At 37.0% G+C, this 20,068-nt stretch overlaps 1 protein-coding gene across 1 annotated transcript; it reads right to left on the bottom strand.

Moving 5' to 3' along the window:
- Nucleotides 1–208: 208 nt before the first annotated feature.
- LOC137397292 (protein SON-like) lies at nucleotides 209–18,970 on the bottom strand. The gene is made up of 7 exons (XM_068083581.1): nucleotides 18,929–18,970; nucleotides 17,130–17,236; nucleotides 16,618–16,748; nucleotides 4,433–4,454; nucleotides 4,139–4,310; nucleotides 1,978–2,028; nucleotides 209–1,136 (listed from the first exon to the last, which is right to left on the bottom strand). Exons 1-7 carry the CDS (start codon nucleotides 18,968–18,970, stop codon nucleotides 219–221), a joined length of 1,443 nt encoding a protein of 480 aa, XP_067939682.1. The 3' UTR covers nucleotides 209–218.
- Between the last annotated feature and the right edge of the window lie 1,098 nt (nucleotides 18,971–20,068).

The raw sequence follows: 20,068 nt of genomic DNA, 5'->3' as shown, positions 1-20,068 counted from the left end.
CCATGACTAAGTTTCATTTATTGTGATTCACCCACACTTTCTCTTAGCCTTCTATCTCATTGAAAACTGTGTGGCCCTCAGAAGGGGGACACATAGGTCTTCCTTTTATTTAGGGTACAAAACATTTCATTTTTCGGTTTACTCTGCAATGGTTACTATAATAACCTTAAGACCAGTCCATAATTGTGAGAAACACAACAGGAAAATCTTTTGACCTTTCAAGCGAGTAAATGTAAATATGACGTTCGTTTGATTAGGTTTTCAGCGATAATTTGTTCTCTGTTTACCAACACGCTTTCATACGCAACATATTTGATGCAAACTGGTCGATTACATTTTATAATACGCTGTAGCATGTGCGTGTGATCAGAAATGGCCAGTGCACAGGTATTGATATTGGAAATGGCCAGTGCACAGGTATTGATATTGGAAATGGCCAGTGTACAGGTTTTGATATCGGAAATGGCCAGTGCACAGGTATTGATATCGGAAATGGCCAGTGCACAGGTACTGATATCAGAAATGGCCAGTGCACAGGTACTGATATCAGAAATGGCCAGTGCACAGGTACTGATATCAGAAATGGCCAGTGCCCAGGTTTTGATATCGGAAATGGCCAGTGCACAGGTATTGATATCAGAAATAGCCAGTGCACAGGTATTGATATCGGAAATGGCCAGTGCACAGGTACTGATATCAGAAATGGCCAGTGCACAGGTATTGATATCGGAAATGGCCAGTGCACAGGTACTGATATCAGAAATGGCCAGTGCCCAGGTACTGATATCAGAAATGGCCAGTGCACAGGTATTGCTATCAGAAATGGCCAGTGCCCAGGTATTGCTATCAGAAATGGCCAGTGCACAGGTACTGATATCAGAAATGGCCAGTGCACAGGTATTGATATTGGAAATGGCCAGTGCACAGGTATTGATATCGGAAATGGCCAGTGCCCAGGTATTGATATCAGAAATGGCCAGTGCACAGGTATTGATATCAAAAATGGCCAGTGCACAGGTATTGATATTGGAAATGGCCAGTGCACAGGTATTGATATCGGAAATGGCCAGTGCCCAAGTATTGACATCAGAAATGGCCAGTGCCCAGGTATTGACATCGTAGCTGTGCACTTTCAGCTTTCATTCTCACAACAAATCTTACTACGATAAGGAGTTTGGCATCGTCTATCTGAATAGTTTTAACCAAAACAAATATTACAGTGTTTGAATAGGCTGCCATAGTACAACATTTTTCCTCTTTTTTTCTATCACACAATTTAGAAAATCGAAGAATAAATGGTTTAAAATTTACCGGATGGGCTTTTTTCCTAATAATTATTGTTTGTTTTCACACTAAATGCGTTGGCCGACTTCTTGTCACTTGTCCACAAACTTGAGTCTTTTTGAAATACTGATTTTGCATGAATCATGTGAAACTAATTATGTCGTTTTTGAGTTTCATAAATACCTATGAGTGTGAAGTGTTAAAAGCACAGAGCATATGAGTACGAAGTTGTAACAAAATCAGCCTAAAAATGTGTCTGTTAGTCTGTGTAAATAGATACCGTTTACACAGACTAACACACAAACGAAATGACAATGTAGGATTTATCAATAGAGATTGAATAACTTCCTTATAAAAACATAATGGTATGTGACTGTTAAACAACAGCAACAGTTTTTAGTCTCAAGTTTATGGAACAGGTGAATGTCCAAGTTGCACACTAACAATGAGGATTTTTAATTGATAAAATTGGTATGAACAAATGCTTTCAAAACAAGAGGAGCTTCACAGAATGGATGTGACATATCCTGATATAGCACCAGAATATTGTATCACCACTTACCTGATACAGCACCACGATTTTATCACCACTTGCCTGATATAGTGCCACAATTGTATCACTACTTACCTGATGTAGCACCACAATTGTATCCCACTTACCTGATATAGCGCAACAATCATATCACTACTTACCTGATACAGCCCCGCAATTGTATCGCCGCTTCCTAAACAGCTTTGCATTACCTACAACAACAACATAAAAAATTGTATGAAGATAACAAACTGGATATCTAAGTAAATGAGAAACTGAGCAAACTATAACTCGCTTGATTATCGAAACATCTACAATATTGAGAAGATACAACCAGAAACAAACACTAGACGCGCACAAGGAAAAATAAACTTGAAAAATTAATAAACCAGCAGATTAGAGAACTACTAAGAATACTTTCGAAACTATTGTACGCGTACAGCTCCGCAATCGTCTGTTAAACATAACCTAGATAGCACAAGTTATTCACAAATTCCAGCCGATATATTCACATCGTGTAGAGGATTTTTAGTTGTGGACCGGCGCAAACATGATATTCTCGTACACCGGACCTGTACTGCCTTTTACATATGCAAGACTAAATCCATTCAGACATCGAATCACCACAAAATAAAGTGTTAGAGCTGACCATCTAGACAACCCTCACAGGTTACTGTGTACTACCCTCACAGGCTACTGTTTACCACCTCACAGGCTACTGTCTACTACCTCACAGGCTACTGTGTACATTGCAAACCATAACAGGAAAACATCTGTTTAGCTATGTGTAATGCATTTTTCCATACCATAATATACTGCAGTTGGCCTACTATTGTCATTTTCTGCAGTCAACTTTTTACACCATGACTCCAAGCTTCTAGTACAGCTGGACCCAATCTAATAAGTCGCCGACCAATGACCTGATAGTCAGAGTTACTCTTTTAAAGATAATATATCTTTAAAAGATTTATTTACCATCTGAATACCATCATACATTCCAGATATATTCTCCTGTCGACAATGTTCATAATCTTTGGCTGCAACTATATTAAAAACATAACAAGCATAGTGTGTTTTATAACGCTTAAGGTACTTAATTTTATATTACATCAGCTGAGTATCTAGTGACACCGCAGGAAATTTCACAGGGTTTTCTGTAAGCTCCTTGCCATTCCAGTTGGTAGCTTTATGATCTTCTGTTGTCCTAAAACATTTCACTGCTTCTTCTCTTGCGGATTCTTCCTTGGCTATTACACAAATAAAGAAATAGAAAAAGTTACAGACTACTTCACAAAGTTTTGATCTAGTGATATACAAAGCAGGTAATGTCCGTTGATACCAACACTGTACTCTTTAAAATATATCAGAATAATATTTTCATGCTCTAGATTGGTGAACCCAGTAAAATAATAATTATGTATTAACATTATATAAATATAAAACTTGTTAGCCTGTATGTGGCTTCAACCTACCTGCTTAAATAGAGAGCTTGATATCGGCCAATGCTTGACCATCTTCCTAACATAAATAAATACAACTGGTTAAAAATGAAGATCAATGCAAAATGCTAAAAAGTTGTTAGTTCAGGTTGAGAAAATTAAACCAGATAAATAAGGAAGTATCTTTACATATCTTTACATACAAGATATACAGATGTGCCAAATCTGCTGGAAATAGTTATTGTTTCACATACCTTTATACTTGCCAATAATTATTTACGGTGTGTGGAAGGATTTAAAGGCATATCACCATCTTTACGGTGTGTGGAAGGATTTAAAGGCATATCACCATCTTTACGGTGTGTGGAAGGATTTAAAGACATATCACCATCTTTACGGTGTGTGGAAGGATTTAAAGGCATATCACCATCTTTACGGTGTGTGGAAGGATTTAAAGGCATATCACCATCTTTACGGTGTGTGGAAGGATTTAAAGGCATATCACCATCTTCACGGTGTGTGGAAGGATTTAAAGGCATATCACCATCTTTACGGTGTGTGGAAGGATTTATAGACATATCACCATCTTTACGGTGTATGGAAGGATTTATAGACATATCACCATCTTTTCTATTTTCTAGCTCAAATGATTCAAGATATCGTTGCGCATGCTGAAAATATTAAAAACCGTATAAAAATAGAGATTCTTAGAATTGTTCTTTAATAAGTTTACAAAAGAAATGTAAGTAATTGCATAAGCCCCTACAAGAAACCCCACTAATTTGGCTGACAAAACAGTGGTTAACAATGAAAATTGGCAGAACAGGACTAGGTTCCCTAGTAATAGTCCCGTAATAGTTAATGTGTAGATAAATAATCCTACCAGACGTTTCCTACTGATAACTGTTGAAGTCTTGAGACCTCTACGAATGAGAGTGTCACTCACCTTGATAACATACAGTCCACAGCTTACACGATCTTTCTGTTGCATAGCCACCATCTCATTATCTTTCACAGCATAATCAGCAAACCTCTCATCAACAGAAACAAGCTTCCTGCAAATATTGTTGCTCAAAGTGAGTTTTTGGATTAAACCATTTATGCTAGAATGCAAAGGCTGTAACTGTTGCTTTTTGTAAGATTTACCGACAAACCTAGTGAAGTATTTTGTGCTCACCTTTTTTCAATGGTCTGCTGTCCTTTATAAAAAAAGAGCCCATTAAATGAATTTTCTCAAGTTTCCTATCTAACAGCTGCAAACAGAGTACCATATACAACTTATATATAAAGCTATGCAAGCTAATGCAAGTTGCATGTTATAGATACATGCAGAACAAATATTCCAGTGCCTACAAAACAGTTATCTTATTCAAGTTCCATGCTATATAAAAGATGTGCTACATGTATTTTAAATTTTTAAAATAATTATAATAACTATGCACAGCCATGCAACACTAATTGTTCTCAAAATTAATATAAAGACATAATCTTTTAATATAAAAGTGCAGTATAAGAATACTAACCATTAGGTAGTAGTGACTTCGCTCAGAATCATGTCTTGGTACTATAACAATGTAAACAGTAAATGTAAATGTAAACCTTTTTGGTATTTTTTCAATGTATGTTTTTATCACTCTTTTATATATATATTCCTTATATTTCTAGTATCTAGAAGAAATCTAGGCATTTCCAGCTATGCAAAACACCAGTAACCATTCTTTAATGCCAGTAGTCATTCATTATTTTCAAAAGAAGAGTTTCGACTGCAAGCATGCAGAACAACATTGCTGGTCAGACAAAGCTGCTTGCTTTAGAAATGCAAAAAAGAAACAAATATTGCCCGCTAGAGCAGGACGTTTAACACTGATGTCAAAGGTTTCTTTTAAAAGTTATACAAAACTATTTTCTTACGTCCATGGTACTACTGATTACATATAATCACCAACACAGCTACAAATTTTTCGAACCGATTTAGGAACTGCGGGCTAGAAACTCACAAATCATCATATTTTTTACATCTGACTCTGACAGGGCGATAGCAAAAACAAACTAAGAACCTACGCTCCGTATTGAAAAGACAGACTTGAGTTTATAGAGCTAATTGAGTGATTTGACTAAGTGCGCATCGCGCAAAGAAAATCTTATTTATGTATTTCTACTCACCTTTTAATGGCAAGTAATCACTGCTTGACAACAATATCTCCAGTAAGTATAGTACATAAAGTATGGGATGTGTTAATCTCTCTAGCAAATTTAAGACTTGTTATACCCCATTATCATGAATCCTTGCAAAAAAAGTGACACAAAAATGGCCTGTAGCCCCGGACTACTGCAATTTGATGCGTGAACACAGCTACGAACCAAACGTGTGAGTTGCCGATTCAAGCAACTCGTAGCTACCTTGTTCAACAAAAACGTGCGCCTTTGGGCGTAGATCTTCATAGTAAATGAAGATTTTCCTGCTGCCACGTTTATTCAAGATATATCGATATAGGTACATGTATATCATTTTGGTAGTTTTATTATGCCTGGAAAAAAGACACAAATGATAAATCTATTGCTTTCGTTTCGTGGTATTATGTCTGTTTTCGATTATTCACAATTTATACTGCCAGAGCGACAACTATATTTTTCTTCTTCGCTTATCTTCTAGACCCTCTTTGATGGGTAAGGGCACTCCTTGATGGTCTGTATTTTTTATGCCAATAACATACTTTTAGAAACAACTCATTTGTAGTCGATCCCTGGAGAAATAAGCATCATGATTGAAAGTTTACCATATGTTCACATAACCATAAACTCACATTGTAAAAACACAAAAGTTATATAACATTTCATATATATATATATATATATATATATATATATCTGACATCTATGCTGAAAATTTAAACTTTGCAGATAGAGATGCAGTAGGAATACTACCCATAGTAAGCTGAGGCATTCTATTCTCAAGATGTCATGTGAGGCACCTTGAAACACAAAGGGTATGGAGCAAGTTGCAACACATTTTAATGATAAGAATAGAGGGCATGTCGATTATTATATATACTATATAACAGATATTATATATATATATATATATATATATATATATATATATATATATATATATATATATACATACATATATATAACTTTGCTTCTGTTTGAGGTGCTATAGTTTTTTCCATTTCCTTAATCTTCAGAAAGTCTTGCAAAGAAGTCCAGGCGTTTCGTTTAAAAGATTCCGAATACGATTGTTGGTTCGAAGATAATGCTATGCAAACATGGCCGAGATATCAACAGAAGAAGGAAGCAGCAATACAAACACAAAGTGCAAGCGAGTGACAGCGTATCTTTGTGTGTAGAGCTGACGTACTGCAGTCATGATAGACGTCAATAGCGACGCTATTTTTCTACATGTATCAGACTCATCTGCTTTTTTCTTACCCAAATTATAATTTGTCGTTTCAGCGTAATTGTCATGCAAGTGCCAAGTATTACTGGTACTTTGCCAACAAACATTATGCTTTTTAGCTAAAGCTTTATACAAGCTAATATTATATAGTACTGTCTCATTATAGCTATTAATAATGCTTGTAGCTTTTTACAAAGCTTTTCTATGACCAAACATATAAATACTTGGGTTTTCTGTTATCAAATCAGTTGTCTCTGGAGAGTGCAATAAACCATTCCTTTAATTTAATGCTCTATTTAATTGCTTCTGTGCAGAAACATAACAGAAGCTAATTGGCGACAAGGATTTCTCTTTTGAACAGTTACAAAGAGTTTTGTTCAGATTTTATCATTGATAAAATCGATACAAAGAGTTCTAGTTTATTACAAGAGTAACTGTTCAAAATTGCACCACTACAATGGCAGAAGTAGCAGACCTGATCAAGCTAATGCAGAAGCAGCAGGAGAACCAGAGACAGCAGCAAGAGGAGCAGAGAAAGCAGCAAGAAGAGCATAGACAACAGCAGCATGAGGAGTTCAAGCAGCAACAAGAGGAATACAGACGTCAGCAAGATGAAAGAATGGAGGAGAATAAGAAACTGATGGAGCTACTACTACAAAACCTACAACGGAAACAAGAAACAGCTGCAACCGCTGTTCCAGCCTTCCCAGGTTTTGACCCAACAGCAGAGCTACTAACAGATTACATAGACAGATTCAACACATTCATTGCAGCAAATTCTATTCATCAAGACAAGATTGCTGGCACTTTTCTCACCAACCAACAGCCTACACTCTACAAGCAGCTTAGTAATATGGCAGCTCAGCTTTCAACACCCAAGCAGATCAACGACCTCAACATGGATGAAATACTGGAATTTCTCAAAGACCAGTATGACCCTAAGCGCTTCATTGTTAGAGAGCGTTACAAGTATTGGAGTGACATGCAGAGGAAACCTGGAGAAACTATTCAAGAGTTAGCTGCCAGAATTCGTCAAGATGCAACTACATGTGCCTTCATAGACATTACAGATCCATTAGATGAGGCTCTCAGAACAAGATTTATCTGCTCTGTAAACAATGAAGCAGTTCTCAAATCTCTCTTCAAGGTCAAGGACAATGAACTCAACTTCAACAAAGCTATACAGGTAGCACAGGAAACAGAAGAAGCAGCTAAAGTTGCCAAAGAGACAGTTTATGGAAACTCGTCTAAAGTCAACAAGGTTGCTCAACAGAAATCAAGATACAAACCAATCCAGAAAAACAACTCTACATCTGACAAGCAGAAGGAAGGAAAGCTATGCTACAGATGTGACCGAGCTAACCATACAGCGGATGACTGCAGATTCAAAGCAGCCACCTGCAACTTTTGTTCTAAACAAGGTCACATAGAAAGAGCATGCAAGAAAAAGAAATCATCTGCAGCAGAAAAACCAGTAAAGATAATAGAATGCACATCAACCAAGATGGTGAAACTTGCTGAAAACATCAAACTGGAGGGAGACAACTTCACACTTGAACTGGACACTGGAGCATGTGACAACTTCATCTGTAAATCAATATGGGAGAAGCTAGGAAAGCCAAACCTAAAACCTACTACAGTTAACTACAAATCAGCCTCAGGACATCTCATAGAGATGCTTGGCAGATGTGAGCTAACTGCCCAATTGGATGCACAGAAAGAAGTCAGACTACCATTTGTGATTAGTGCTGTACAAGATCTCAACCTACTAGGAAGAACTGCTATACAGCAACTAGGCATCTCTATTAATGACAAGCTACAACAGAACCTTGTATCAACAATCACAGAGAACCAGCCAGATGGGAGGTTACAAATCAAGTGTAAGGAGATGTGCAAAGAATTTCCAGAAATATTCAAAGACGAGCTAGGATGTCTCAAGAACTTTGAACTAGAGATAAACTTCAAACCTTCAACAAAGCCAGTCTTCTGCCGACCCAGACCAGTTCCTATTGCCTTGACAGAAGAGCTCAACCAAGCAAACGAAGCAGGTGTAGCTAAAGGCATATGGGAACCAACTCAATTTAACCAGTATGGAACACCAGTTGTACCTGTACGCAAATCTACAACAGGTCAAGCTGCAGGGAAGATCAGAGTATGTGGAGACTACTCCAAGACTATCAATAATCAGCTAGAAACACATAGGAAACCTATCCCACTACCAGAAGATCTAATCAGAAAACTAGGTGGAGGCTATTGCTACACAAAAGATTGATTTAGCAGATGCCTACAATCAAATATTGTTGGCACCAGAAAGTCAACGACGACTAGCACTATCAACACACCGAGGAGTACTACTACAGAAAAGGTTGCCCTTTGGCATAAGCTCAGCACCAGGGTATTTTCAAGAAATCATGGAGCAACTGACCCAAGACCTCCCAGGAGTAGCAGTATACCTAGATGATATACTAGTGAGTGGAGCCAATGCAGAGAGCCATCTACAAAACTTACGTCGACTTCTTCAAAGATTAGAAGAAAGAGGGCTCAGATGTAGAAAAGACAAGTGCTGTTTTGCTCAACCTACAGTAGAGTATCTGGGACACAAACTCACTTCAAAGGGAATCACTAAAGGAAAGAAGGCAGATGCAGTACAACAGATGCCAGTCCCAACAGACTTAACTCAGCTAAGATCTTTCTTAGGAGCTACACAATTCTACAGCAAGTTCATACCCAATCTGTCACAACTCACAGGACCATTGCACAAACTGACACGCAAAGGAGAGACCTGGAAGTGGGGCACTGAACAAGAAAAGAGCTTCAACAAACTGAAAGATATGCTATCAACTGATAGTGTCTTAGCACACTTCAACCCAGATCTTGACATTGGAATCTCATGTGATGCTTCAGAAACTGGACTGGGAGCTGTACTATTTCATCGTTATCCTGATGGAAGTGAGAGACCAATAGCCAATGTTTCAAAAATACTGACCAGCACACAGAGGAAATATGGACAAATACAAAAAGAAGCTCTCTCAATCATATTTGCTCTAAAGAAGTATCACCAGTACCTGTATGGTCGACGGTTTATCTTGGTAACTGACCACAGACCTCTTCTCACACTTCTAGGACCTACCAAAGGAGTTCCAGCTTTAGCAGCCAACAGACTAGCAAGATGGGCACTGGTACTAAATCAGTATGACTACACCATAGAATACAGATCTACCCAGCATCATCAAAATGCAGATGTCCTCTCAAGACTGCCAGTTGGACCTGATAAAGAGTTTGATGCAAGAGAAGATGAGGATGATGTTGATACAGTATGCACTATTCACACTATTGGACAACAGCTCAACTCTACAGACTACAATGTTCTAGCAAAGGAGACAAAGAAAGACCCAACACTAGCCACAGTAATGCGCTACACAGCAGAAGGATGGCCTGGTAACAAAGAGATGAAGGAGACTCAGCTGTCACTCTTCCACAAGATCTCAGATTCACTTTCTATCACTGAAGGTTGTCTTCTATATGGCAACAGAGTAGTCATTCCTGTCAAGTTACAACAGGAAGTATTAAAGATCCTTCACCTTGGACACTTTGGAATGGAAAGAATGAAGAAGCTAGCTCGAACTGCTGTCTATTGGCCTCGCATTGACTCTGATATAGAGGAGACAAGCCGACAGTGCACTGCCTGTGCTGAACACCAGAAGCTTCCATAGAAGTATCCTATACATCCCTGGATGCTACCTGAGAAGCCATGGAGTCGTCTTCACCTAGATCATGCAGTGAACTTCATGGGCAGCCAATGGCTAGTGATGATAGATGCCTACTCAAAGTATCCATGCATACACAGGACGTCATCTACTTCTACCAGAGCTACCACAGACATCTTAGAGGAGATATTCGCACACTTTGGATACCCTCACACCATAGTCACTGACAATGCTACCAGCTTCACCTCAGGAGAGTTTCAGCAGTGGTGTCAAGAGAGAAGCATTGTTCACCTCACTGGAGCACCCTACCATCCAGCTACAAATGGCGCAGCTGAAAGACTAGTACAATCCTTCAAACAAGCCATGAAGAAATCGTCACTCTCACCTAAATCTGCACTACAACAGTTCCTGATGCACTGTAGAAGGACACCACTTCCTACAGGATACTCTCCCAGTCAGCTGCTGAATGGAAGACAGATGAGATGCAAGATTGACACCCTATTACCATCACCCGCACACATAGCACAGTTTCATCAATCCAGAGAAGTCAACCGATCGGCAGAAAAGACAGTTAGCAAGATACGCAGCTACAATCTTGGAGCACCATGCTATGCCTTGTATCATGGACCTAGACGCAACAGACAACCTAGATGGGTTCCAGCCATTGTTACTAAGATATATGGAACTCGTAGTCTCAATGTCAAAGTGGTACCAAAGGGACCTACTTGGAGAAGACATGTTGAACAACTCAGACCAAGATACTCAACAGAAGAAGATCAAGACCCTGGAGATAAACCTGATATAACAGAGGAGACAAAACTGCAACTACCAGCCCCTACAACTGTAACAGAGCAACCTCCGTCTAGAAGAAGACCACGCAACCCTCGTCTACCTGATGGAGATGAGTATACCAAAGACAAACCCCGAAGGTCTAAGAGAACCAGAAAGAACCTTTAGCTTAGTGAGGAGGTGTCATGCAAGTGCCAAGTATTACTGGTACTTTGCCAACAAACATTATGCTTTTTAGCTAAAGCTTTATACAAGCTAATATTATATAGTACTGTCTCATTATAGCTATTAATAATGCTTGTAGCTTTTTACAAAGCTTTTCTATGACCAAACATATAAATACTTGGGTTTTCTGTTATCAAATCAGTTGTCTCTGGAGAGTGCAATAAACCATTCCTCTAATTTAATACTCTATTTAATTGCTTCTGTGCAGAAACATAACAGTAATCTTTGTATTTGCTTCACTCAGTGAATTCATGCTTAGTCGGGTCATACAAAATATCTATCCAACTGTGTTGTAGAAGGAGATTAATTCTGATCATCAGTGAGGAAACGGCGAAATCTGGTTCAGGACACGATAAAAATGGACTCCCCTGCCAGACTGACAATAAAGAGAATAGTCAGATATTCTGATTTCAAGGTTGGTGTTTCAAAGTTGTCTAACATTTGAAATGTCAATACCACGCCAATGCCAGTATAAATTTTTTTCATAACTATTCACTACCCTATATAGCGGTGCCAACATTGAAATAAATTACATGTTGTCACACCAACATTCTAATGTAGGTATTGTCCTATGTCAACTATATAAACGTCCAATTTTTCCAAACTTGCTAGTGATATTGAACACTTATTCTGTCTCCTTGGTCTGATCAGTGTCATTTATGCAGTTATCAATGATAACATTTATACCAAGAAAAACATTATTTGTTTCTAGGTTAAAGTCGATGTCTGAAAACACTTCTGTCAAAACACAGAAGACTAAGATGCTGAGGAGCGTGAAGGATGTCTGGCCACTGAGGCTAGAGGAGTACTTTTTACTCAGTCTACCTAAAGTGAAATGCCATCAAAATCACCCAGTTGGCAAAGCATGTTAAAAATATCAACTTTACTATCAATGTCTTTGAATATAGTTGTATGATTGGCTCTCATAAAAATAGAACAACCGTGCAACTGTACATTGTTATCACAAAAGCTGAGCAAAGTGCGATTGCTCCTTTCCACTATGCAATTAAATCGGTGAAAAGAGACAGACGTACCCCATTACACATTGTGCCCACAGTCTGTACATGTTACAAATAAATTTGCACATTTGTGCATTACTCAAGTTATTTTCTATCTTACACCCACACTTGTATGTCTTTTTAGCAAGCAGGTATGCTTCAAAATGTCGATGACAGAATCAAACGTCACATTCATCTCATGGTGTCCGAAGGAGTTAATTTTCTACCTGAGATGAGGCCACACATACTGGAGTATTTTAAAACCATCTTCAAGGATCCCCTTCCTGACAGATCTAATAGAAGATATCGGCCCACAGATCGTCACATTGCCGTTCACATGCATTCTGCATTCTCTTCCATGATGTTAGTATTGAATTTCAGTAGTATTCACTCCACAGCTGAGATTCTCATTGGGTGTTTGCATTGAATTTTCATGACATTGCTTAAAAGCCACATAATCGATAATTTTTTTTGTATTTGCTAACGATCGAATTAATTTCTGCTGAAAATAGCCAGGCTTTATATACTTATGTATGTAAATTTTTATCAGTTGCCATCATTGTTCTTAGGGGTAGCGTCAGTGACCAAGATAACTGTGCCACACTAGTGGAAGGCTGGTCAAAGAGACATATTGAAAATCGATTTTATTTCAGGCCGTATGTACGAGATGCACAGCGCTTTCTGTTTGTGCACCAGACTAGCGATCAGCGTCATCTACTGAAGCTCTATGGTGACGAGCTATGCTGCTTGGATGCAACATATAATACAACAAAGTTGTCTTACATGTTGCATCCATAGAAGACAACTTTGGAATAGAAGAGATATACACTGGCTGTATATCTCTTCTTCGTCGTGGGGAAGACCAATGCTGGCTACCAAGTAACAATAGTCATATAAACCATACCAGTAAATGTTGAAATGGGTATCATGTAGGTGACAGATCTTATTTAAGTTTTGCTTCTTTTGATAGTTCTCTATTATCTACAGTCAGATTTCCACTTTTTATTGCAGCATCTCGCTGCGCAGAAAAGCATATTACTGGCACGCATGACAAAAGTGACACCACTCTTTTTTGTGATGTAATGTAATTGTGCCAAAATTGATGTGTTATTACATGCACACTAATTGAACATCTTCAACAATGAAGAAACTCAGTGCGCATGTTGGGGCCTGCCTCCAGCAGGGTGAACGGACACAGGTCCCTCGGTTACCACTGCCATCAAAGGTCAGACGAACCAGGGCCCACACCATCCGTGATAAGGTAAGACATCGTTGATACGACCATGCGAATAATCACACAATTCTTTCGCATGTCAACAAACTTCTTAGTGTCGATAACAAAATTCATAAAACTCACCTTGGGGTTCACAAAACTTTTCGCTTTTCAAAAATTTTATATACACAATGCATCGGTTTAAAGAGAAGTTAACATCGGGTCTTGAGATGTCGCTATCAATTTTAGTTTGGGGGAAATGAGAAAATAACGGAATTTCTTCATATATTGGAACACACTGGCTGGTGGTATTTTATTATTCATAGTAAATGGTCAAATCACCGAAAAAGTATTTCGATGATGATGAAAGAAATATTTAGAATAGCATTTACATACTTTCTGTTAACAAGCCAGCCTATGTTCATTTTAGCTATTTTGCACACGTCAAAGGCCTCATGACAACACCGATTTGAATGCGCCCAGTGGAGAGATAGTACTGTGTGGCAGTTGCAACTAATGGTTTCATCGTCGTTTCATCGTCGTTTCATCATTATCAAACCTACGGATTTGGAGCCTTTCTCTGGAGCTGCAGATCATGAATGGCGATGTAGAAGCTGTGATCCTCTAGGTTAGGCTATTACTTATTTACATACATGATGCGAGATTAATGTTATGGCATATGTATAAAGATGTATAAACTTGTTCTACATGTATATGCTCATGATGAAGTTTTAAATATGCTTGTGTCAACAGCCACCGTTTCCGTTTATATTTTTTAACGTCTCATTTATATGTTGAGAGAGGTGCTTTTTTTCTGTTTTCCATTATGGCCAATTAGCACCACAAGCCATCAGAGTGGAATGTTTTTATGCGTTTCTAGTATGTACATGTTGAGAGATATTTTAATACTTGTTTATAGATTTATTGATATTTTAATTTAAAATATCAATAAATCTTGAACTTTTATGTATTTGAACTTGTATTTGAACTGTATTTTGAACTTTTTATGAGTGAGGTAATGAATAAAGCCTTTCTTTTGATATCAAAGATAATATGGATATAACACAGATCTTGTGTCAGTTACGCTGGCCTAACACGCATATTTCAAAGCGACTGATTTTGCATATTGTGCTGGTGTACAAACAAGAAAGAGACAATGTCAAGTTGCAGACACTGTACAGCAATTCATTTAGCTGTTGATAATGATATCGTAGGTCCCTGGTGCTCACTAAACCTATCGTTTAGCTATGGGCCATAATAACTCCTCTGTAACTTTTGAGGAGAAAAATTCTGACTTATTGTCAATCTGTCAGTGCAATCATCTTTATCGCGTCCTGAACCAGATTTCGCAGTTTCCTCACTAATGGATGATCAGAATTAATCTCTTTCTACAACACAATTGGATAGATATTTTATATGACCCAACTAAGCATGAACTAACTCACTGAGTGAAGAAAATACGAAGATTACGCTGAAACAACCAACTAGAAATTTCCCTGTCATACAGCCCACGACCAAAGTGATATTGGAAAAAATAAAGTGTACTGATGGTTGAGAAATGCAATATTAGCAGTCAAATGGCACTGCAGTGCAATAGGATAACTGCAATGGTAGCTGTAATGTACTGAGTATTATTATCTACAACAAACAGGAATAATGAAAGGAAATGATTATGTTTATATCTTCCCCCTGCAATAGGAAAAATGCGATATTAGAAGTAAAATGCACTGATATTATTAGAATAACCAGTATTATTAATATAGTAATACAGTAATAATAGAAAACCAATGCACAATTTTGTTTACATTTCAAAACGTCATAACTAACAATATCAAGAAGTTGTGATATTTATATAGATTTTTAGAAAATCTATTTAAAAAAGTGTTTGGTCATGACAAACAGCAATAATGAAAAGAAATGATTGTATGTTTATATCTCTACCCCTGCAATAGGAGAAATGTGATATTAGAAGTAAAATGCACTGATATTATTAGAATAACCAGTATTATTAATATAGTAATATAGTAATAATAGAAAACCAATGCACAATTCTGTTTACATTTTAAAACGTCATAGCAACCGATATCAAGAAGTTGTGATATTTATCTAGTTTTTAAAAAAATCTTTCTAAATAATTTAACAAAATTATTTAGAAAAAATAATAACAGAAACATATTGTCCAACATCGATCACTATATACTTCAATCTTGTAAATTCTAATGACTATTCTTATAATTAAATCTTATAAAATCGAATAATTATTCTTATAATTAAACGTCGTAATAATTTTATAAGAATTGTTAGAAAAATATCATCATCATTTCCTTTACTTTCACTGCTTTGGACATCAGTTGGAATACCATAGTACTCATTATAAGTGTCTAAAATGTCAGTTACTTTGAAATCGGCAAAAAAGAAACGATTACTTTTCAGTACTTTTACGTTAGTTACAGAAACCTCCGTCCATTCGACAAGGCTATAGATTGGTGAAATGCGCACGTTTTTCTCATGAAATGCGCAAGACTTGATGGTTCTACTCTCTGTCTCGCGGCCTTCTTGCCGTTTTGTTGGTTGGTCTTAATTTTGATTTAAAAAAGCTTGTCAAAGTTTTAATCGCGATTTTAGGCCAAATTAATCTGTCTGTTTATGTATAATCCGTTTAGATGGGTAAGGTTTAGAATATTGTCTACAGATTTCAAAGACTTGGTAACATATTTAAATAGGTTTATGTGTTTTGTTTCGTTATTATACTTAAATGACTTCATTGAAAAATGGTTAAATTTGTTGATGAGATTTCGGGAAAAAGGTTTGTGACGGCCGTTGATGAATAATTTTCATGAGTTGTGTGCACATATGCATTTATCATAAAGCTCTCGAACAATCGCTTCGCTCGTGTTTAGTCGTAGGATTATAACTTGGGTAAGAAAAAAGCAGATGAGTCTGATACATGTAGAAATGTAGCATCGCTATTGACATCTATAATGAGTGCAGTACGTCAGCCCTATACACAAAGATACCGCTGTCACTCACTTGCACTGTCTTTGTGTTGCTCTTTCTTCCTTCTGTTGATATCTCGGTCATGTTTGCTTAGCATTATCTTTGAACCAACAATCGTACTCGGAATCTTTCCGACGAAACGCCTCACTTCTTTGCAAGACTTTCTAAAGATTAATGAAATAAAAAAAATTATAGTACGGCAAACAGAAGCAAAGTTTATATATATATACGTGTACATACATATATATACATTGCGTAATCTTTCAATGATACATACCCTATTAGTAACTAAACCGAAAAACCTAGTGTAATATCACTAAACGAACACAGAAAGCTTGTTATACATGCAATAAAATTTGTCACACCAGACTCCCCGCTAGCCCAGACAGACCTAATTAAACATTGTATATATTTACATATAATATAAATATCTTTATATATATATACACACATTTAAGCCTGTAAGGAACCAGTTTCAGAACGTTAAGAGCGTACCGGCATTGGGTGGAGCAGTGAAGCTCTTGTCTTGTTTTGCGACCACATACTTCATCGTGTGTCTCAGCTCATATTCTTCTATGTATGCTTGAAGACCATCTAAAGTACTGAGCGCATGTACTGTGTACATGGTAATGGAGTAACCACCGTCTTCAAGCTGTAAACAAACAGAATGGGTACCGTAACAGTAGTTTAGGAAATAATACCAGTATTTGGCTCAGACTACTACTAAGAAACATCAAAGCCTCTTGCACATCTACTGACCAATGCAATCTTGTTCTAAAGAGTGATGCTGACAAGTGAAAAAGGTACAGCTGCAGTCGTTTAAAGTAAGTGGGTAATGTTGTGCAGGGTATAATTGCTGTTACATTGCATTCACTTTTGCCTGGGCCTGTACTGATTATTGATTGACTGAGGTTTATGTTAACCTTTAGTCTTAATAAGTCAACACAGTTTGTCACCACAATCAATCTGCCACACGACAAGCGATAATATTAACAAGGAAAAAGAGGGTGGGTGTTTGAGATGTTAAAGTAAATGTTTTGTAATATAATGACTCTTAAGATAAATAAGCCTAGTAAACAATAAGACCACTCGGAAGAAACTAGCTATCACAGAAGGAGAGCACCAAGCTCAATAATGACTGTTGCTGAACTTTGTGCTCCCCCTCAGTGGATATTCTAGTCTGTATGCAAGTCAGACTTGGTGTTGGTTTATTATTTTACAACAAGGCTCCACTCACTAACTACTTATCTCACCTAGGGCTAGTAGCAAAATGAAGATGAAAAACTATTCTGAATGAATTACGGTTATTTATTATTTCCTATATCAATTGCACGCAGGATCGGCGTTGCGAGACTTGATCTATAAAACTGGAGCTATAAAAGAATGAGTTTATAGTTTTATAAGTTTATAATGAGGCTATGCAATTATATAGAACCTAGATAGAGGCTTATATACTATATGCAATGAATCAATGAACTCTTTTATCGGCCATGTCATTGACTAGCATGGAAAGCATCACACGTGCCCATACACCCGCGTTAATCATTTGAAGCTCAATGGAAGCCAATCAGAAGTAAGTAGAAACCTCTAATCTTTGCATATGGTATGGCTATACTGTACAGGATTAGGGTCATATCTGGTACCTGTACAAGCCTCTAATCCTTGCCTATAGTATGGCTATACTGTGCAGGAATAGGGTCATATTTAGTACCTGTAGAAACCTCTAATTCTTGCATATAGTACGGTTATACTGTGTAGGAATAGGGTCATATTTAGTACCTGTAGAAACCTCTAATTCTTGCATATAGTACAGTTATACTGTGTAGGATTAGGGTTATATCTGGTACCGGTACTGTGGATAATTAGGGTATCAGTACAGGCTTCTAAACCTAGTAACACGATATCTGTATGTTTTTAGTTGAAACATTCAATATGAAGAGCGCTTCACGAATTGTCTATGTAAAACGGGTCACTACTTCAGTTACGGTAGGTAACAGCGCGAATGAACGCATATAATTTCCCTTTACTTGTTTTGGTTAACAGTGTAATCTTCATGTACCTGTAAATAATTGCATGAGTTAACCGCATTATTTTTATATACATGTATTTGTGTTTATTGCACAAAAACATAGCCCATATACATGTGCACTTCATATTTGTAACAGAAACAATCCCAACGAAATGCCAAAGCAATCACAATGTCCCATAGAAGAAGTTTGAACAGTCTTTTGAAGCGGGTATGTATGGTGGTTTTTAACTATTTAATTTAATATTTGCCAATGTTTGATTTTCCTTTTAATTGTATGATTTTCTGCTGTTATTTTTAATTGATAACTGGTCTCACCAACATAGCATGCAGCAAATTCTTAGCTGGGTAATTTGCCATATAAGCAACATTGCTTAGGTACAGGGTCTTACTCAATGCACAATATGCCACTAAGATTATGTTAACAAATATTCTAAAAAGAAGAACAGAAGAGCTTGTGTACATGAGTTTGTAAAAATAATAGGTTGTATATAAATAACAAGATAAGGTAAATAATCTAATAGCGTGTTCTACCTTCAATTGATTACGTGATTTCCTTTCATATAGGGTGAGAAGTTGGCAGAAAAAGGAGTAGAGTGTCTTGTGGTGGTCCGTCTCAGAAACACGTTGCTGAAATTCGGTATGTTTATTTTTACATATTAAGTATGTCTTTATTTCTAGGAAATAAAACAACAAAGTAGTCAAACTCTACACTGTTTGATATACTTGATAAGATGGCACATATTAGTTAACACCTTTTGGGCATGCATTCTCCGGTGAACTCCAAAAAAACAATTTCGCTGGTCGTTAATGCAAGCGCCTTATAATCAATAACAAAAGATAAACTAGATGTCGTGACCTTCAATAAACTTTATTAGTTTGGCAGAGTCCCAAACTAGTGGCAGCGACCAGCTGAGCAGCATTCAGTGTCCAAATATTGAGAAGTTGAGCACCTGTGACATTGATGTCATGACACTAGACAATAATTGAGCTCTTGTGAGCTCGTTTGTGAATAAAAATAGTAAGTCATGGAGTTACGTCTGTCTCTTAGAATACTGCAAGGTTTTTTAATGAACAAATTTCAGGAATAATATATTACTCATTTTAAAAATTGCTAGGCGGAAAGCATTTTATAAGGGGTGAAATTTTATTGGATATTATTGAGTTCTTCTATTATATAGAGTTATCCCATTTATTATATGTTGTCTTCCTATTTTTCTGTGTAAAAGTCATAACCATAGGAGGCAAAGCATTAGAGTCTGCATATAAGGCAGCACACAAAACATTTTGATTCATTCTTATACCCAGCTAGGTTATATTTTCAACAATAAATAATATAAAAGACATAAACTTTGAAGCGTTTTATTAATTAATCCTTAATTAACATGGGATTACTAATCGTTTTTGTATATCATGGAATAACGATTCAAGGATTTTGTAATATAGTCTGAAGCATGG

This window comes from Watersipora subatra, chromosome 5 (genome assembly GCF_963576615.1).
Source record: "Watersipora subatra chromosome 5, tzWatSuba1.1, whole genome shotgun sequence".
Classification (NCBI taxonomy): domain Eukaryota; kingdom Metazoa; phylum Bryozoa; class Gymnolaemata; order Cheilostomatida; family Watersiporidae; genus Watersipora; species Watersipora subatra.
This window is presented reverse-complemented; position numbering and strand designations above follow the sequence as displayed.